The 14,974-nt window shown below is 41.9% G+C and overlaps 1 protein-coding gene and 1 long non-coding RNA gene across 2 annotated transcripts in view; one reads left to right on the top strand and one right to left on the bottom strand.

The window, feature by feature from the left end:
* Positions 1–14,974, bottom strand: part of LOC119066469 — a 226,056-nt gene that overhangs the window by 9,762 nt on the left and 201,320 nt on the right. The window contains 1 exon segment of the mRNA XM_037168975.1: positions 415–639. Within this exon segment, the coding sequence (XP_037024870.1) occupies positions 415–639 (225 nt within the window).
* Positions 1–14,974, top strand: part of LOC119066483 — a 274,825-nt gene that overhangs the window by 122,151 nt on the left and 137,700 nt on the right. The window lies entirely within an intron of this gene.

The raw sequence follows: 14,974 nt of genomic DNA, 5'->3' as shown, positions 1-14,974 counted from the left end.
TGACAGGTTAATACAAATTTACAACTGAACTGATATTGCGCTAAAATTATGTATGAATATTACAGCACAGTTCAGTGCAACGATAAAAACCCCAGCGATCGGCATGACCTCCTCATATACAACCTTGATTCTACGAACCCTATGTGTATTTTGGTAGCCAGTCAGTCCCTATCTGTTATGGGACTAAAAACATTTTACATGAAGTGGACTTTTACGCAGAAATCGAATAAAGGTTTTGCTTTACATGATTATGCAGAGTTTGGTTGAGTTTCGTAGTGTTTAACTTCATTTTAATGAGATTCTCCATTTTTGAACCCAACTTTTTCTATCTTTTTATATGTAGTTGTTCGAAGCCAAGTCTTGCATCACTTCCATAACAAAGTTAAAACTAATTTGCAAAACACAGAAACTTACCACAAGTTCCAATGCATGGATCTTGACACTTATTCCGGATGCAAGCACGGTTCATTGGACATTCAGAATTGCTAACACATTCCGGACGACATCCATCGTACGGATTGCCGTGGTATTCCTGGATACATTCACAAATTGCGTAGTTATTTTCAACACGACAACGAGCGTTGGCTCCACAAGGCGAAGGTACGCAAGGATCTTGAACAGGAGGATCCACAGGTGGTTCTGCGGAAATTATAAAAAATAATAATTTTAGGATTTTTCCATTGGAGGAAATCATTAAAAATAAGCAGTCACTTTTTTATTATTAATTATAGCAGTCACTTAAAAGCACGTTAAGTATTTACGCTCTAGGCTTAAATAATCCTTATTGCTATAAGTCATACATTATAAATTTATAAAATAAATTTTTTAAAGTCTTTATTTACATGACAAGGGAAAACAAGTTGAAAAGTCGAGTTTTCGGCTTCGCCTCGGATCAACAATCACACGAAAATGTGATTTTTCATTTTTTATACCGTAGGTGTTAAATAAGCGACTTTCGACTCTAGGGAAAACAAAAGCATGTAATAGTTACATAACTAGGGATAAAAATATGAAAAGTAGAGTTTTCGTGTGAATTTTGTTTGTCCGAGTCGTAGCCGAGGTCAATAAACACAATAAAACGAGACTTTTCATTTTTATTCCGAGTTATGTAATGGATTTTACACGCTACATGCGTCGAAAACTGTACTTTTCATGTTTCAAGCACTTCTTTCGAAGCCCTCAGCATGTAAAATCACAAGGGATAACAAGTTTAAGAGTCTAGTTTTCGGCTTCGCCTCGGATCAAAAAAATTCACACGATAGCTCTACTATTCATCTTTTTATCCCTAGTTTTGTAAAATACTATTACATGCTGAGAGCGTCGAAAGTAGTGCTTGAAATATGAAAAGTACGGTTTTCGACGCATGTAGCATGTAATAGTACATTACTATGCAAGGGAAGTAAAGTGATATCTCGTATCCAGATGAGAAAAAGTATCCGAGGGCGGCAGCCCGAGGTACTTTTACTCATCGTGATACGAGATATCACTTTATTTTCCGTGTGTAGTACGACGTTTTACTATGCGAGTGATGTAAAGGTTATTGCCTATACATGTAATAGCCTTATTACATGCACCAGCATAGTAAAATACTATTACATGCTTTTGAAACCTGAACCTTTCTTGTTTTCCCCATGTGTGTAATAAGCCACTTTGAAATTTGACATTTTAAATTACAACTAAGTTGCAGTTTTGTATAGATTAAGAGCGATTGACCCTCTGCAAATTTTTAGCCTACATTAGACGGAAAAATATTAGTTTTTTGACGATTTTTCTAAACCAAAATCTTTTTTGAAAAGATTAAAGATTAAAGCACGCTAAAATTTGTTACTTTTCAATGAAAAAATGATGTATGATCTTAAATTAATCCACTTGGAGCAACATGTGTAAATTTATGTAATCTGCTCAGGTTTCTCCAAGTGGAATAAATTATCATTTACGAACCAATTTTTCCTTCAAATGTAAAACATTTTTGCGTGCTTTAATGGTTTTACTTTTTCAAAGGAAGATTTTGGTTCAAAGAAATCATCAAAAATCGGATATTTTCCTCCTAAATGTAGACTTCAAATTTACAAAGTGTCCATTGCTCTTAAGATCCATAGCTAGTTTATCTTTCCCCTAGACTCCTTTTTCAAAAATATAGGTCCGCAATAACGATTACGAATGTGTTAGCTTTCTACAGAAAATAGATTTGGTTGTAACAGTTCTAACAGCTCTGAGAAAACTGAGGAGTTTATGAAAATTTCGTTCCTGCTGATTTTTGTCAGAGCTGGTCCAACGACTACAACCAAAACTAATTTTTATTTAAGAACAATTGACCCTTTGCAAATTTGTAGCCTACATTTAGGAGGAAAAAAATCATTTTTTATGATTTCTCTAAAAAAAATTGGTTTGTGGGTGATAACTTATCCCATTTGGAGAAACCTTCGCAGAATGTGTAAATTTATGTAATTTGTATGTTTCTCCAAATGGATTTAGTTATGACTCATAAACCAATTTTTCCTTTAAAACTAACGAACTTTTGCGTGCTTTCATGGTTTTAGTTTTTTTCTAAAAGATTCTGGTTTAGAGAAATCATCGAAAAACGAATATTTTCCCGCCTAAATGTAGGCTACAAATTTGCAAAGCGTCTATTGCTCTTAAAGTAACACATTCGTGGTCGTTACTGCGTCCATTTTTCAAAAAGGATTCGGATGAAAATATATAATCAAAAGTGAAGTACGAGCCACTCAAATGTAGCCTCGATGCCTCTCTTAAGATGGTAATGGAAGGTAACAAATTTCACCTCATGAAATTTCACTATAGTTGATTTCAAGATCATAAAAGCTTACTAAAATGTGTAATTGTGTCTATAAGACCGGACAAAGTAAAATAAATAAAAATTTTGGTTCTCTCAATGATTTGTTTGTTTTTTGTTAGTTCGTATGGAATAATATGCAAAAACTCACGGTACTGAATCACACGGCATTCAATAAATGGATTGCCGGTAAAACCATTGGGACAAACACAATTAGATGTGTGTAGAAATACTGAACATTCGGCACCGATACCGCACGCATCTATGCACGGGCTTTGACACCGTCTGTTCAGACACGCAGTTTGAATTGAACAATCGCTATTTGTTGTACATTCGGATCGACAATTTGGTGGAGATCCTATATATTCAGGCAAACACGAACACGACGGATTGCCATTCGATGGAAGGCATAATGAATTTGCACCACAAGGCGAAGGATTGCACGGTTCTGCCGGAACTTGAGGTGGCGGTGGTGGTACTAGATCAGATAATTTATGATAATTTTCCAGAGATTTTCAAGAGTCAGATTCGGAAATTTACCAATTGGCACACAACGACTATAAGCGTCGCCAGTATATCCGGGTGGGCAATTACAAACGGCGAAATGATTGACAACACGGCAGATGCCATTCGATGCACAGGATCCAGGACAAGGATCGATACATTTCTGATTGATACAATATTTAGTTGGTAAGCAATCTGAATTGATAATACATTCGGGTCGACATGTTGGTGGACTTCCGACATATCCCACAACGCAGGAGCAGGCAACATGTCCATTAACATTTCGACATACAGAATCTGGTCCACAAGGCGACGGATTACAAGGGTTGGGTTCGACGATTTCAGTATCTAATAAAAAGGAAGCTTTGAAAAGTAGGCCCGATAGGAAATCTGTATCAGAAAACATACGTTGTATCGGTCGACACTGGCTTAGCGCATTTCCTTCCATTCCTTGCGGACATGTACACATTGGCAGATGATTTATTACATTGCACAATGCATTTTGTCCACATACACCAATACAAGGATCGACACACTTTCGGTTGATACAGGCTCTATTTCTCGGACATTCCGAATTAAGAACACATTCTGGACGACAACCTTGATAAGGATTTCCAATATATTCTGGTAAGCAAGAGCATTCCCCGTTACGGCACTGAGCATTCGATCCACATGGCGAAGGATTACAAGGATCTGCGACAATTGGTTCGTCTTCTACAATTTACATTTGTAAAGTTGTGTTCAATAAACAGTTTCCATTTCAAAAGAATTTTCATTTCAATTACTTGGAGGAATCGGAGCTTCATAACAACGCGTAAATGGATCCCCAATCAATCCGTCCATACAAGTACAGATGGGAATATGATTTATCACATGGCATTTGGTAGCGATTCCACAGACACCGACACATGGATCACGGCATTTTTCATTTATGCACACTTTATTGTTGGCACAATCAGAATTGATTGAGCACTCTGCTCGGCAATTAGGTGGTGCACCGAAGTAATTTGAAAGACATGAGCATATCGGAACATTTCCATTCGGTTGACATTGTGAATTCGGACCACATGGTGTAGGGAAACAAGGATTCGATGGTGGAGGTGTGTCGTCTACCGGTTCTAAATGTAAACCATTGTTAAGGATTGGTTCAAAGTATTATCACGTCTTATATGTCTTACGAGGAATCGGGTAACATCTACTGAAAGGACTTCCAGTAAAACCAATACGACACGAGCAGACGGGGCTGTGATTGTATACGTGGCAAACAGCGCTATCTCCACAAGCGCCTGGACAAGGATCAACACACTTTTGGTTGACACATGCCTTAGTTAGAGCACACTCTGAGCTAACAACGCATTCTGGACGACACGCTGGAGGAGATCCTGTATAGGAGGGAAGACAAGAACATACGGCTTGCCTATTTACTTCTCTACATTGACTGAATGGACCACACGGTGAAGGAATGCAAGGATCTTCATGTTCGATTACAGCTGTAAATTAACAACACAAAACGGTGAGTCTTTGATTCAGTAGAATAGGGACGAAACTCTTACGCTCGTTATTCGGAACGCTGCAATAACTATACGGATTTCCGGTATATCCAGATCTACACGTACAAGATGGAACATGATTCATCACATGACATTCAGCATTTTCACCGCAGCTTCCAGCACACGGATTTTTACATTTGGTCTGTATGCAAGCTTTGTTGGACGGGCAATCTGAGCTAAGGACGCATTCCGGTCGACATCCGTCGTAGGGATTACCGTAGTATTCAGGTAAACATTGACATGATCCTGCTCCATTTTGTTCTTTACAGTTTGCGTTCGCACCACACGGATTCGGAATACAGGGTGTTGGTTGTTCATAAATTGGTGATTGCTGAATGGTACATAATGTGAATGGGTCGCCCACATATCCAGGAATACAGTAACACATCGGCAAATGATTAACTACACGACACTCAGCGTTTTGACTGCAAGATCCTGGACATGGATCCTTGCATTTATTGTTTATGCAAGCAAGGTTACTAGCACAGTCACCATTCGATATACATTCGGGACGGCAGTAGGGTGCTGTGCCAACATAGCCTGGCAAGCATGAGCAAGACGGTGAATCTCCAATAGGTCTACATTCAGCATATGGACCACATGGGGACGGTTGACAAGGATTGCCTGGATCTTTTTGTACTGGTTCTTCGATACTTGGACGACAATAAACGAATGGATTTCCAGTATATCTGTTCGGACACGAGCAAATCGGACTATGATTTCGAACCGAGCATTTAGCTAAACAGAGGAAAAGACGAGTGAACTTAAGATTGTATTCATCGTGGCTAGCATGTCAACCAATTCTTCAGTAGTCGTACTTACTCGTCTAGATTTTTTTTTTTAATTTACATGTACGTTCACTACAAAAGAATTAGCAGAAAAAATATTTGCCCTTAGGGACTCACCACTTTGTCCGCAAGAACCAGGACATGGATCAGCACATTTCTGATTTATACACGCTTCACTCAAAGGACATTCAGCGCTTATGACACATTCTGGCCTACATGACGGTGGGCTTCCAATGTAACTTTGAACGCAAGAACAAACTGCCTGTCCGTTAATTTCACGACATTGACTATTCGGGCCGCAAGGTGATGGATTACATGGATGTGGTTCGATAATTGCTAGTAATGCAAGGAATAATCAATGACATTTTCCAAACGATATCATAATAAAGTAACATACGATCCATTGGCCTGCACGCTACCATTGCATTTCCAGTCATAGATTCGGGACAACTGCATATTTGCACGTGCGAGTATACATGACAGATTGCATTTAGTCCACACGTCTCAAGTGAACACGGATCAATACATTTCTGATTAATACAAGCCTTGCTTAGCGGACATTCTGAATTTACAACACATTCCGGTCGACATCCAGCATATGCATCACCATGATATAAAGGTAAGCATGTACAAATGCCATTATTACATTGAGCATTAGCTCCACAAGGTGAAGGATTGCAAGGATCCTCATGTTGAACAGGCTTCGGAACTAAAAGATTTGAGCATTATTTCATGGACTGTGTCAGACATTCTTATAAATTACGTGGTGCTGGTTCACAATGTGTGAACGGGTCTCCAATAAAACCACTAAAGCAGCTGCAAATAGGTATGTGATTGGTAACAGTACAAGATGCCGATTGACCACAAGATCCAGGGCATGGATCCTGACACCTTTCTCGTAAACAAGCTTTGTTACTCGGACACTCTGAATTAATAGTACATTCAGGTCTACAATTCGGAGGTGAGCCGAAGTATCCGGTTACACATGAGCAAGATGGCACATCATTAAAAGCCTGGCAAATTGCATTTAATCCACAAGGTGAAGGAACACAAGGGTTTACGGTTACTGGATAATTCATTACTGGAGCTACGTAAAAACCAAATACATCAATGCTTGTACAGTCAAGAAATAATTCACAACAATTCTTACGTGGAACTCGGTTGCAGATCGTGAATGGATTGCCAGTAAAACCATTGTCACAAGTACAGATAGGACTATGGTTAATTACTCGGCACTGGGCATTTGCACCACAAGTACCAGCTGTGCATGGATTCACGCATTTCAGATTTACGCAGGCCTTATCGAACGAACATTCTGAACTAACTACACATTCAGGTCGACAACCAGGCGGACTGCCAACGTAATTTGGTAGACACGAGCAAACACCTTGACCGTTATTTACGCGACATTGGCTATTCGGTCCACAAGGTGAAGGCAAACAGGGATCACGGTATTCGATAACAGCTGTAAAATCAAACAAAATGGTGATGTGGGTATAGACGCAGAAGAGGATTAATTCGGTTTGTGATTGGGGAAATGAATAATGTGTTAGTATACGTATGGAAGAAGTTCTTACGGTCTCTCTGAATGTTACAGTGTATATATGGGTCACCAGTGTAGCCGACTCTACATGTACAAGATGGAACATGATTCACTACTTGACATTCGGCATTTTGGTCACAGCTTCCACCACAAGGATTCTGGCATTTGTTTCGAGTACAAGCTTTGTTCGATGGACAGTCAGAGTTAAGAACACATTCTGGGCGACATCCTTGGTACGGATCACCGTAGTACTCAGGCAAACATTCACAAGAGCCGACACCATTTTGCTCTCTACAATCAGCATTCGAACCGCACGGATTGGGAACGCAAGGTGTGGCCTGTTCATATATCGGTGACTGTTGCACCGTACACAGAGTGAATGGATCTCCAATGTATCCAACCAAGCAGACACACATCGGAGTGTGACTAACAACGCGACACTCGGCATTTTGTGCGCACGAATTCGGGCATGGATCTTTGCATTTATTGTTTATACAAGCGAGGTTGCTAGCGCATTCGGAACTCGAAATGCATTCGGGACGACAGTATGGTGCTGAGCCGATATAGTTTGGCAAACATGAGCAAGACGGTGAACCTCCAATATCTCTACATTCAGCATAGGGCCCACAAGGTGAAGGTCGGCAAGGATCGGTTGTATCTTCTTCCATTGGACGCTCAACTATTTAAATGAGACATGGAAGTTTGTAGGTGCTTTCTAAGCGAATAGAAAATTTGATTTGGCAGACATACTTATTGGCTGACACATGACAAATGGATTTCCAGAATATCGATTCGGGCAGCTGCAAATGGGATTGTGATTCACAACCATACATTTTGCTCCGATTCCACAGGTACCAGCACAAGGGTCACGACATTTTTGATTGGAACATGCCTGGGTAAATGGACAGTCAGAGTTTATGGTACATTCCGGACGACATGTTGGAGGGCTTCCTATGTAGTTTGGTACACAAGAGCACACTGCTTGGCCATTGATTTGCCTGCATTGACTGTTCGGTCCGCAAGGCGATGGTTGGCAAGGATTTTCTATGACTGGAGCTAAAAGTCATCGTTTAAGTGTACAAGCTTCGAATGGACCTTTAGTGATCAAAATATGCATACCTCTAACAGGTTGACACTGAACAAAGGCATTTCCTTCCAATCCCGGCGGACAAGTACACATTGGAATGTGAGATACAACTTCGCAAATGGCATTTTGTGCGCAAGGTTCGGACAAGCATGGATTTGTGCATTTACTTCGCAAACAGGCCTTATCTCTCGGACAGTCAGAGTTTAGAACGCATTCGGGACGACAACCAACATTTGGATCTCCTTGATATTCTGGCATACAAGAGCAAACGCCATTGTTGCACACTGCATTCGATCCACAAGGATTAGGATTGCAAGGGTCTTCTTGGAGTGGTACTTGTTCTACGTAAAGTTTTTTTGTTTCGTAAGAAATGGAATGCAACGTTCAGTGAAAAACCACTTACGAGGCGGAATGAGTTGACAACTGGTAAACGCATCACCCTGATAACCATCCAGACAAGTGCAGATTGGTGTATGATTGATTACAGTACATTGAGCCGATATTCCACAAAGTCCAGGGCAAGGATCCTGACATTTTTCTCTAATACAGGCTTGATTGCTTCGACACTCGGAACTAATTGTACATTCTGGCCTACAACTCGGCGGCCCACCAATGTAAGTGGGAAGACAGGAACACGATGGGGAGCCATTAAAATCTCGGCATTGCGAATTTGGGCCGCAAGGGGAAGGATAGCAGGGATCTCTCTTTCCTTCTTCTTCATTTTCTACTGTTGGGGCTAGAAAATTATGTTTTTCAGTGGATGAGTTTACTCATTGAACGTTTTGTTTGACTATCGTAAGCTTACGTGGAACTCGGTTGCAGATCGTGAATGGATTGCCAGTAAAACCATTGTCACAAGTACAGATCGGACTATGGTTAATTACTCGGCACTGGGCATTTGCACCACAAGTACCAGCTGTGCATGGATTAACGCATTTCAGATTTACGCAGGCCTTATCGAACGAACATTCTGAACTAACTACACATTCAGGTCGACAACCAGGCGGACTGCCAACGTAATTTGGTAGACAAGAGCAAACACCTTGACCGTTATTTACGCGACATTGGCTATTCGGTCCACAAGGTGAAGGCAAACAGGGATCACGGTATTCGATAACAGCTGTAAAATCAAACAAAATGGTGATGTGGGTATAGACGCAGAAGAGGATTAATTCGGTTTGTGATTGGGGAAATGAATAATGTGTTAGTATACGTATGGAAGAAGTTCTTACGGTCTCTCTGAATGTTACAGTGTATATATGGGTCACCAGTGTAGCCGACTCTACATGTACAAGATGGAACATGATTCACTACTTGACATTCGGCATTTTGGCCACAGCTTCCACCACAAGGATTCTGGCATTTGTTTCGAGTACAAGCTTTGTTCGATGGACAGTCAGAGTTAAGAACACATTCTGGACGACATCCTTGGTACGGATCACCGTAGTACTCAGGCAAACATTCACAAGAGCCGACTCCATTTTGCTCTCTACAATTAGCATTCGAGCCGCAAGGGTTTGGAATGCAAGGTGTGGCCTGTTCATATATCGGTGACTGTTGCACCGTGCACAGAGTGAATGGATCTCCAACGTATCCAGCCAAGCAGACACACATCGGAGTGTGACTAACAACGCGACACTCGGCATTTTGTGCGCACGAATTCGGGCATGGATCTTTGCATTTATTGTTTATACAAGCGAGGTTGCTAGCGCATTCGGAACTCGAAATGCATTCGGGACGACAGTATGGTGCAGAGCCGATATAGTTTGGCAAACATGAGCAAGACGGTGAACCTCCAATATCTCTACATTCAGCATAGGGCCCACAAGGTGAAGGTCGGCAAGGATCGGTTGTATCTTCTTCCACTGGACGCTCAACTATTTAAATGAGACATGGAAGTTTGTAGGTGCTTTCTAAGCGAATAGAAAATTTGATTTGGCAGACATACTTATTGGCTGACACATGACAAATGGATTTCCAGAATATCGATTCGGGCAGCTGCAAATGGGATTGTGATTCACAACCATACATTTTGCTCCGATTCCACAGGTACCAGCACAAGGGTCACGACATTTTTGATTGGAACATGCCTGGGTAAATGGACAGTCAGAGTTTATGGTACATTCCGGCCGACATGTTGGAGGGCTTCCTATGTAGTTTGGTACACAAGAGCACACTGCTTGGCCATTAATTTGCCTGCATTGACTGTTCGGTCCGCAAGGCGATGGTTGGCAAGGATTTTCTATGACTGGAGCTAAAAGTCATCGTTTAAGTGTACAAGCTTCGAATGGACTTTTAGTGATCAAAATATGCATACCTCTAACAGGTTGACACTGAACAAAGGCATTCCCTTCCAATCCCGGCGGACAAGTACACATTGGAATGTGAGATACAACTTCGCAAATGGCATTTTGTGCGCAAGGTTCGGACAAGCATGGATTTGTGCATTTACTTCGCAAACAGGCCTTATCTCTCGGACAGTCAGAGTTTAGAACGCATTCGGGACGACAACCAACATTTGGATCTCCTTGATATTCTGGTATACAAGAGCAAACGCCATTGTTGCACACTGCATTCGATCCACAAGGATTAGGATTGCAAGGGTCTTCTTGGAGTGGTACTTGTTCTACGTAAAGTTTTTTGTTTCGTAAGAAATGGAATGCAACGTTCAGTGAAAAACCACTTACGAGGCGGAATGACTTGACAACTGGTAAACGCATCACCCTGATAACCATCCAGACAAGTGCAGATTGGTGTATGATTGATTACAGTACATTGAGCCGATATTCCACAAAGTCCAGGGCAAGGATCCTGACATTTTTCTCTAATACAGGCTTGATTGCTTCGACACTCGGAACTAATTGTACATTCTGGCCTACAACTCGGCGGCCCACCAATGTAAGTTGGAAGACAGGAACACGATGGGGAGCCATTAAAATTTCGACATTGTGAATTTGGACCGCATGGAGAAGGATAGCAGGGATCTCTGTTTTCTTCTTCTATATGTTCTACTGTTGGGGCTAGAAAATTATGTTTTTCAGTGGATGAGTTTACTCATTGAACGTTTTGTTTGACTATCGCAAGCTTACGTGGAACTCGGTTGCAGATCGTGAATGGATTGCCAGTAAAACCATTGTTACAAGTACAGATAGGACTATGGTTAATTACTCGGCACTGGGCATTTGCACCACAAGTACCAGCCGTGCATGGATTCACGCATTTCAGATTTACGCAGGCCTTATCGAACGAACATTCTGAACTAACTACACATTCAGGTCGACAACCAGGCGGACTGCCAACGTAATTTGGTAGACAAGAGCAAACACCTTGACCGTTATTTACGCGACATTGGCTATTCGGTCCACAAGGTGAAGGCAAACAGGGATCACGGTATTCGATAACAGCTGTAAAATTAAACAAAATGGTGATGTGGGTATAGACGCAGAAGAGGATTAATTCGGTTTGTGATTGGGGAAATGAATAATGTGTTAGTATACGTATGGAAGAAGTTCTTACGGTCTCTCTGAATGTTACAGTGTATATATGGGTCACCAGTGTAGCCGACTCTACATGTACAAGATGGAACATGATTCACTACTTGACATTCGGCATTTTGGCCACAGCTTCCACCACAAGGATTCTGGCATTTGTTTCGAGTACAAGCTTTGTTCGATGGACAGTCAGAGTTAAGAACACATTCTGGGCGACATCCTTGGTACGGATCACCGTAGTACTCAGGCAAACATTCACAAGAGCCGACACCATTTTGCTCTCTACAATTAGCATTCGAACCGCAACGGATTGGGAATGCAAGGTGTGGCCTGTTCATATATCGGTGACTGTTGCACCGTACACAGAGTGAATGGATCTCCAACGTATCCAGCCAAGCAGACACACATCGGAGTGTGACTAACAACGCGACACTCGGCATTTTGTGCGCACGAATTCGGCATGGATCTTTGCATTTATTGTTTATACAAGCGAGGTTGCTAGCGCATTCGGAACTCGAAATGCATTCGGGACGACAGTATGGTGCAGAGCCGATATAGTTTGGCAAACATGAGCAAGACGGTGAACCTCCAATATCTCTACATTCAGCATAGGGCCCACAAGGTGAAGGTCGGCAAGGATCGGTTGTATCTTCTTCCACTGGACGCTCAACTATTTAAATGAGACATGGAAGTTTGTAGTGCTTTCTAAGCGAATAGAAAATTTGATTTGGCAGACATACTTATTGGCTGACACATGACAAATGGATTTCCAGAATATCGATTCGGGCAGCTGCAAATGGGATTGTGATTCACAACCATACATTTGCTCCGATTCCACAGTACCAGCACAAGGGTCACGACATTTTTGATTGGAACATGCTGGGTAAATGGACAGTCAGAGTTTATGGTACATTCCGGACGACATGTTGGAGGGCTTCCTATGTAGTTTGGTACACAAGAGCACACTGCTTGGCCATTGATTTGCCTGCATTGACTGTTCGGTCCGCAAGGCGATGGTTGGCAAGGATTTTCTATGACTGGAGCTAAAAGTCATCGTTTAAGTGTACAAGCTTCGAATGGACTTTTAGTGATCAAAATAGGCATACCTCTAACAGGTTGACACTGAACAAAGCATTTCCTTCCAATCCCGGCGGACAAGTACACATTGGAATGTGAGATACAACTTCGCAAATGGCATTTTGTGCGCAAAGGTTCGGACCAAGCATGGATTTGTGCATTTACTTCGCAAACAGGCCTTATCTCTCGGACAGTCAGAGTTTAGAACGCATTCGGGACGACAACCAACATTTGGATCTCCTTGATATTCTGGCATACAAGAGCAAACGCCATTGTTGCACACTGCATTCGATCCACAAGGATTAGGATTGCAAGGGTCTTCTTGGAGTGGTACTTGTTCTACGTAAAGTTTTTTTGTTTCGTAAGAAATGGAATGCAACGTTCAGTGAAAAACCACTTACGAGGCGGAATGAGTTGACAACTGGTAAAACGCATCACCCTGATAACCATCCAGACAAGTGCAGATTGGTGTATGATTGATTACAGTACACTGAGCCGATATTCCACAAAGTCCAGGGCAAGGATCCTGACATTTTTCTCTAATACAGGCTTGGTTGCTTCGACCACTCGGAACTAATTGTACATTCTGGCCTACAACTCGGGCGGCCCACCAATGTAAGTTGGAAGACAGGAACACGATGGGGAGCCATTAAAATTTCGACATTGTGAATTGGACCGCATGGGGAAGGATAGCAGGGATCTCTGTTTTCTTCTTCTATATGTTCTACTGTTGGGGCTAGAAAATTATGTTTTTCAGTGGATGAGTTTACTCATTGAACGTTTTGTTTGACTATCGCAAGCTTACGTGGAACTCGGTTGCAGATCGTGAATGGATTGCCAGTAAAACCATTGTTACAAGTACAGATCGGACTATGGTTAATTACTCGGCACTGGGCATTTGCACCACAAGTACCAGCTGTGCATGGATTCACGCATTTCAGATTTACGCAGGCCTTATCGAACGAACATTCTGAACTAACTACACATTCAGGTCGACAACCAGGCGGACTGCCAACGTAATTTGGTAGACAAGAGCAAACACCTTGACCGTTATTTACGCGACATTGGCTATTCGGTCCACAAGGTGAAGGCAAACAGGGATCACGGTATTCGATAACAGCTGTAAAATAAACAAAATGGTGGTGTGGGTATAGACGCAGAAGAGGATTAATTCGGTTTGTGATTGGGGAAATGAATAATGTGTTAGTATACGTATGGAAGAAGTTCTTACGGTCTCTCTGAATGTTACAGTGTATATATGGGTCACCAGTGTAGCCGACTCTACATGTACAAGATGGAACATGATTCACTACTTGACATTCGGCATTTTGGCCACAGCTTCCACCACAAGGATTCTGGCATTTGTTTCGAGTACAAGCTTTGTTCGATGGACAGTCAGAGTTAAGAACACATTCTGGCGACATCCTTGGTACGGATCACCGTAGTACTCAGGCAAACATTCACAAGAGCCGACTCCATTTTGCTCTCTACAATTAGCATTCGACCGCAGGGATTGGGAATGCAAGGTGTGGCCTGTTCATATATCGGTGACTGTTGCACCGTACACAGAGTGAATGGATCTCCAACGTATCCAGCCAAGCAGACACACATCGGAGTGTGACTAACAACGCGACACTCGGCATTTTGTGCGCACGAATTCGGGCATGGATCTTTGCATTTATTGTTTATGCAAGCGAGGTTGCTAGCGCATTCGGAACTCGAAATGCATTCGGGACGACAGTATGGTGCAGAGCCGATATAGTTTGGCAAACATGAGCAAGACGGTGAACCTCCAATATCTCTACATTCAGCATAGGGCCCACAAGGTGAAGGTCGGCAAGGATCGGTTGTATCTTCTTCCACTGGACGCTCAACTATTTAAATGAGACATGGAAGTTTGTAGGTGCTTTCTAAGCGAATAGAAAATTTGATTTGGCAGACATACTTATTGGCTGACACATGACAAATGGATTTCCAGAATATCGATTCGGGCAGCTGCAAATGGGATTGTGATTCACAACCATACATTTTGCTCCGATTCCACAGGTACCAGCACAAGGGTCACGACATTTTTGATTGGAACATGCCTGGGTAAATGGACAGTCAGAGTTTATGGTACATTCCGGACGACTATGTAGTT

The sequence above is a fragment of the Bradysia coprophila genome, chromosome IV (genome assembly GCF_014529535.1).
Source record: "Bradysia coprophila strain Holo2 chromosome IV, BU_Bcop_v1, whole genome shotgun sequence".
NCBI classification, from domain to species: Eukaryota; Metazoa; Arthropoda; class Insecta; order Diptera; family Sciaridae; genus Bradysia; species Bradysia coprophila.
The sequence above is the reverse complement of the archived record's forward strand: the minus strand, read 5'-3'. Positions and strand labels throughout refer to the sequence as shown.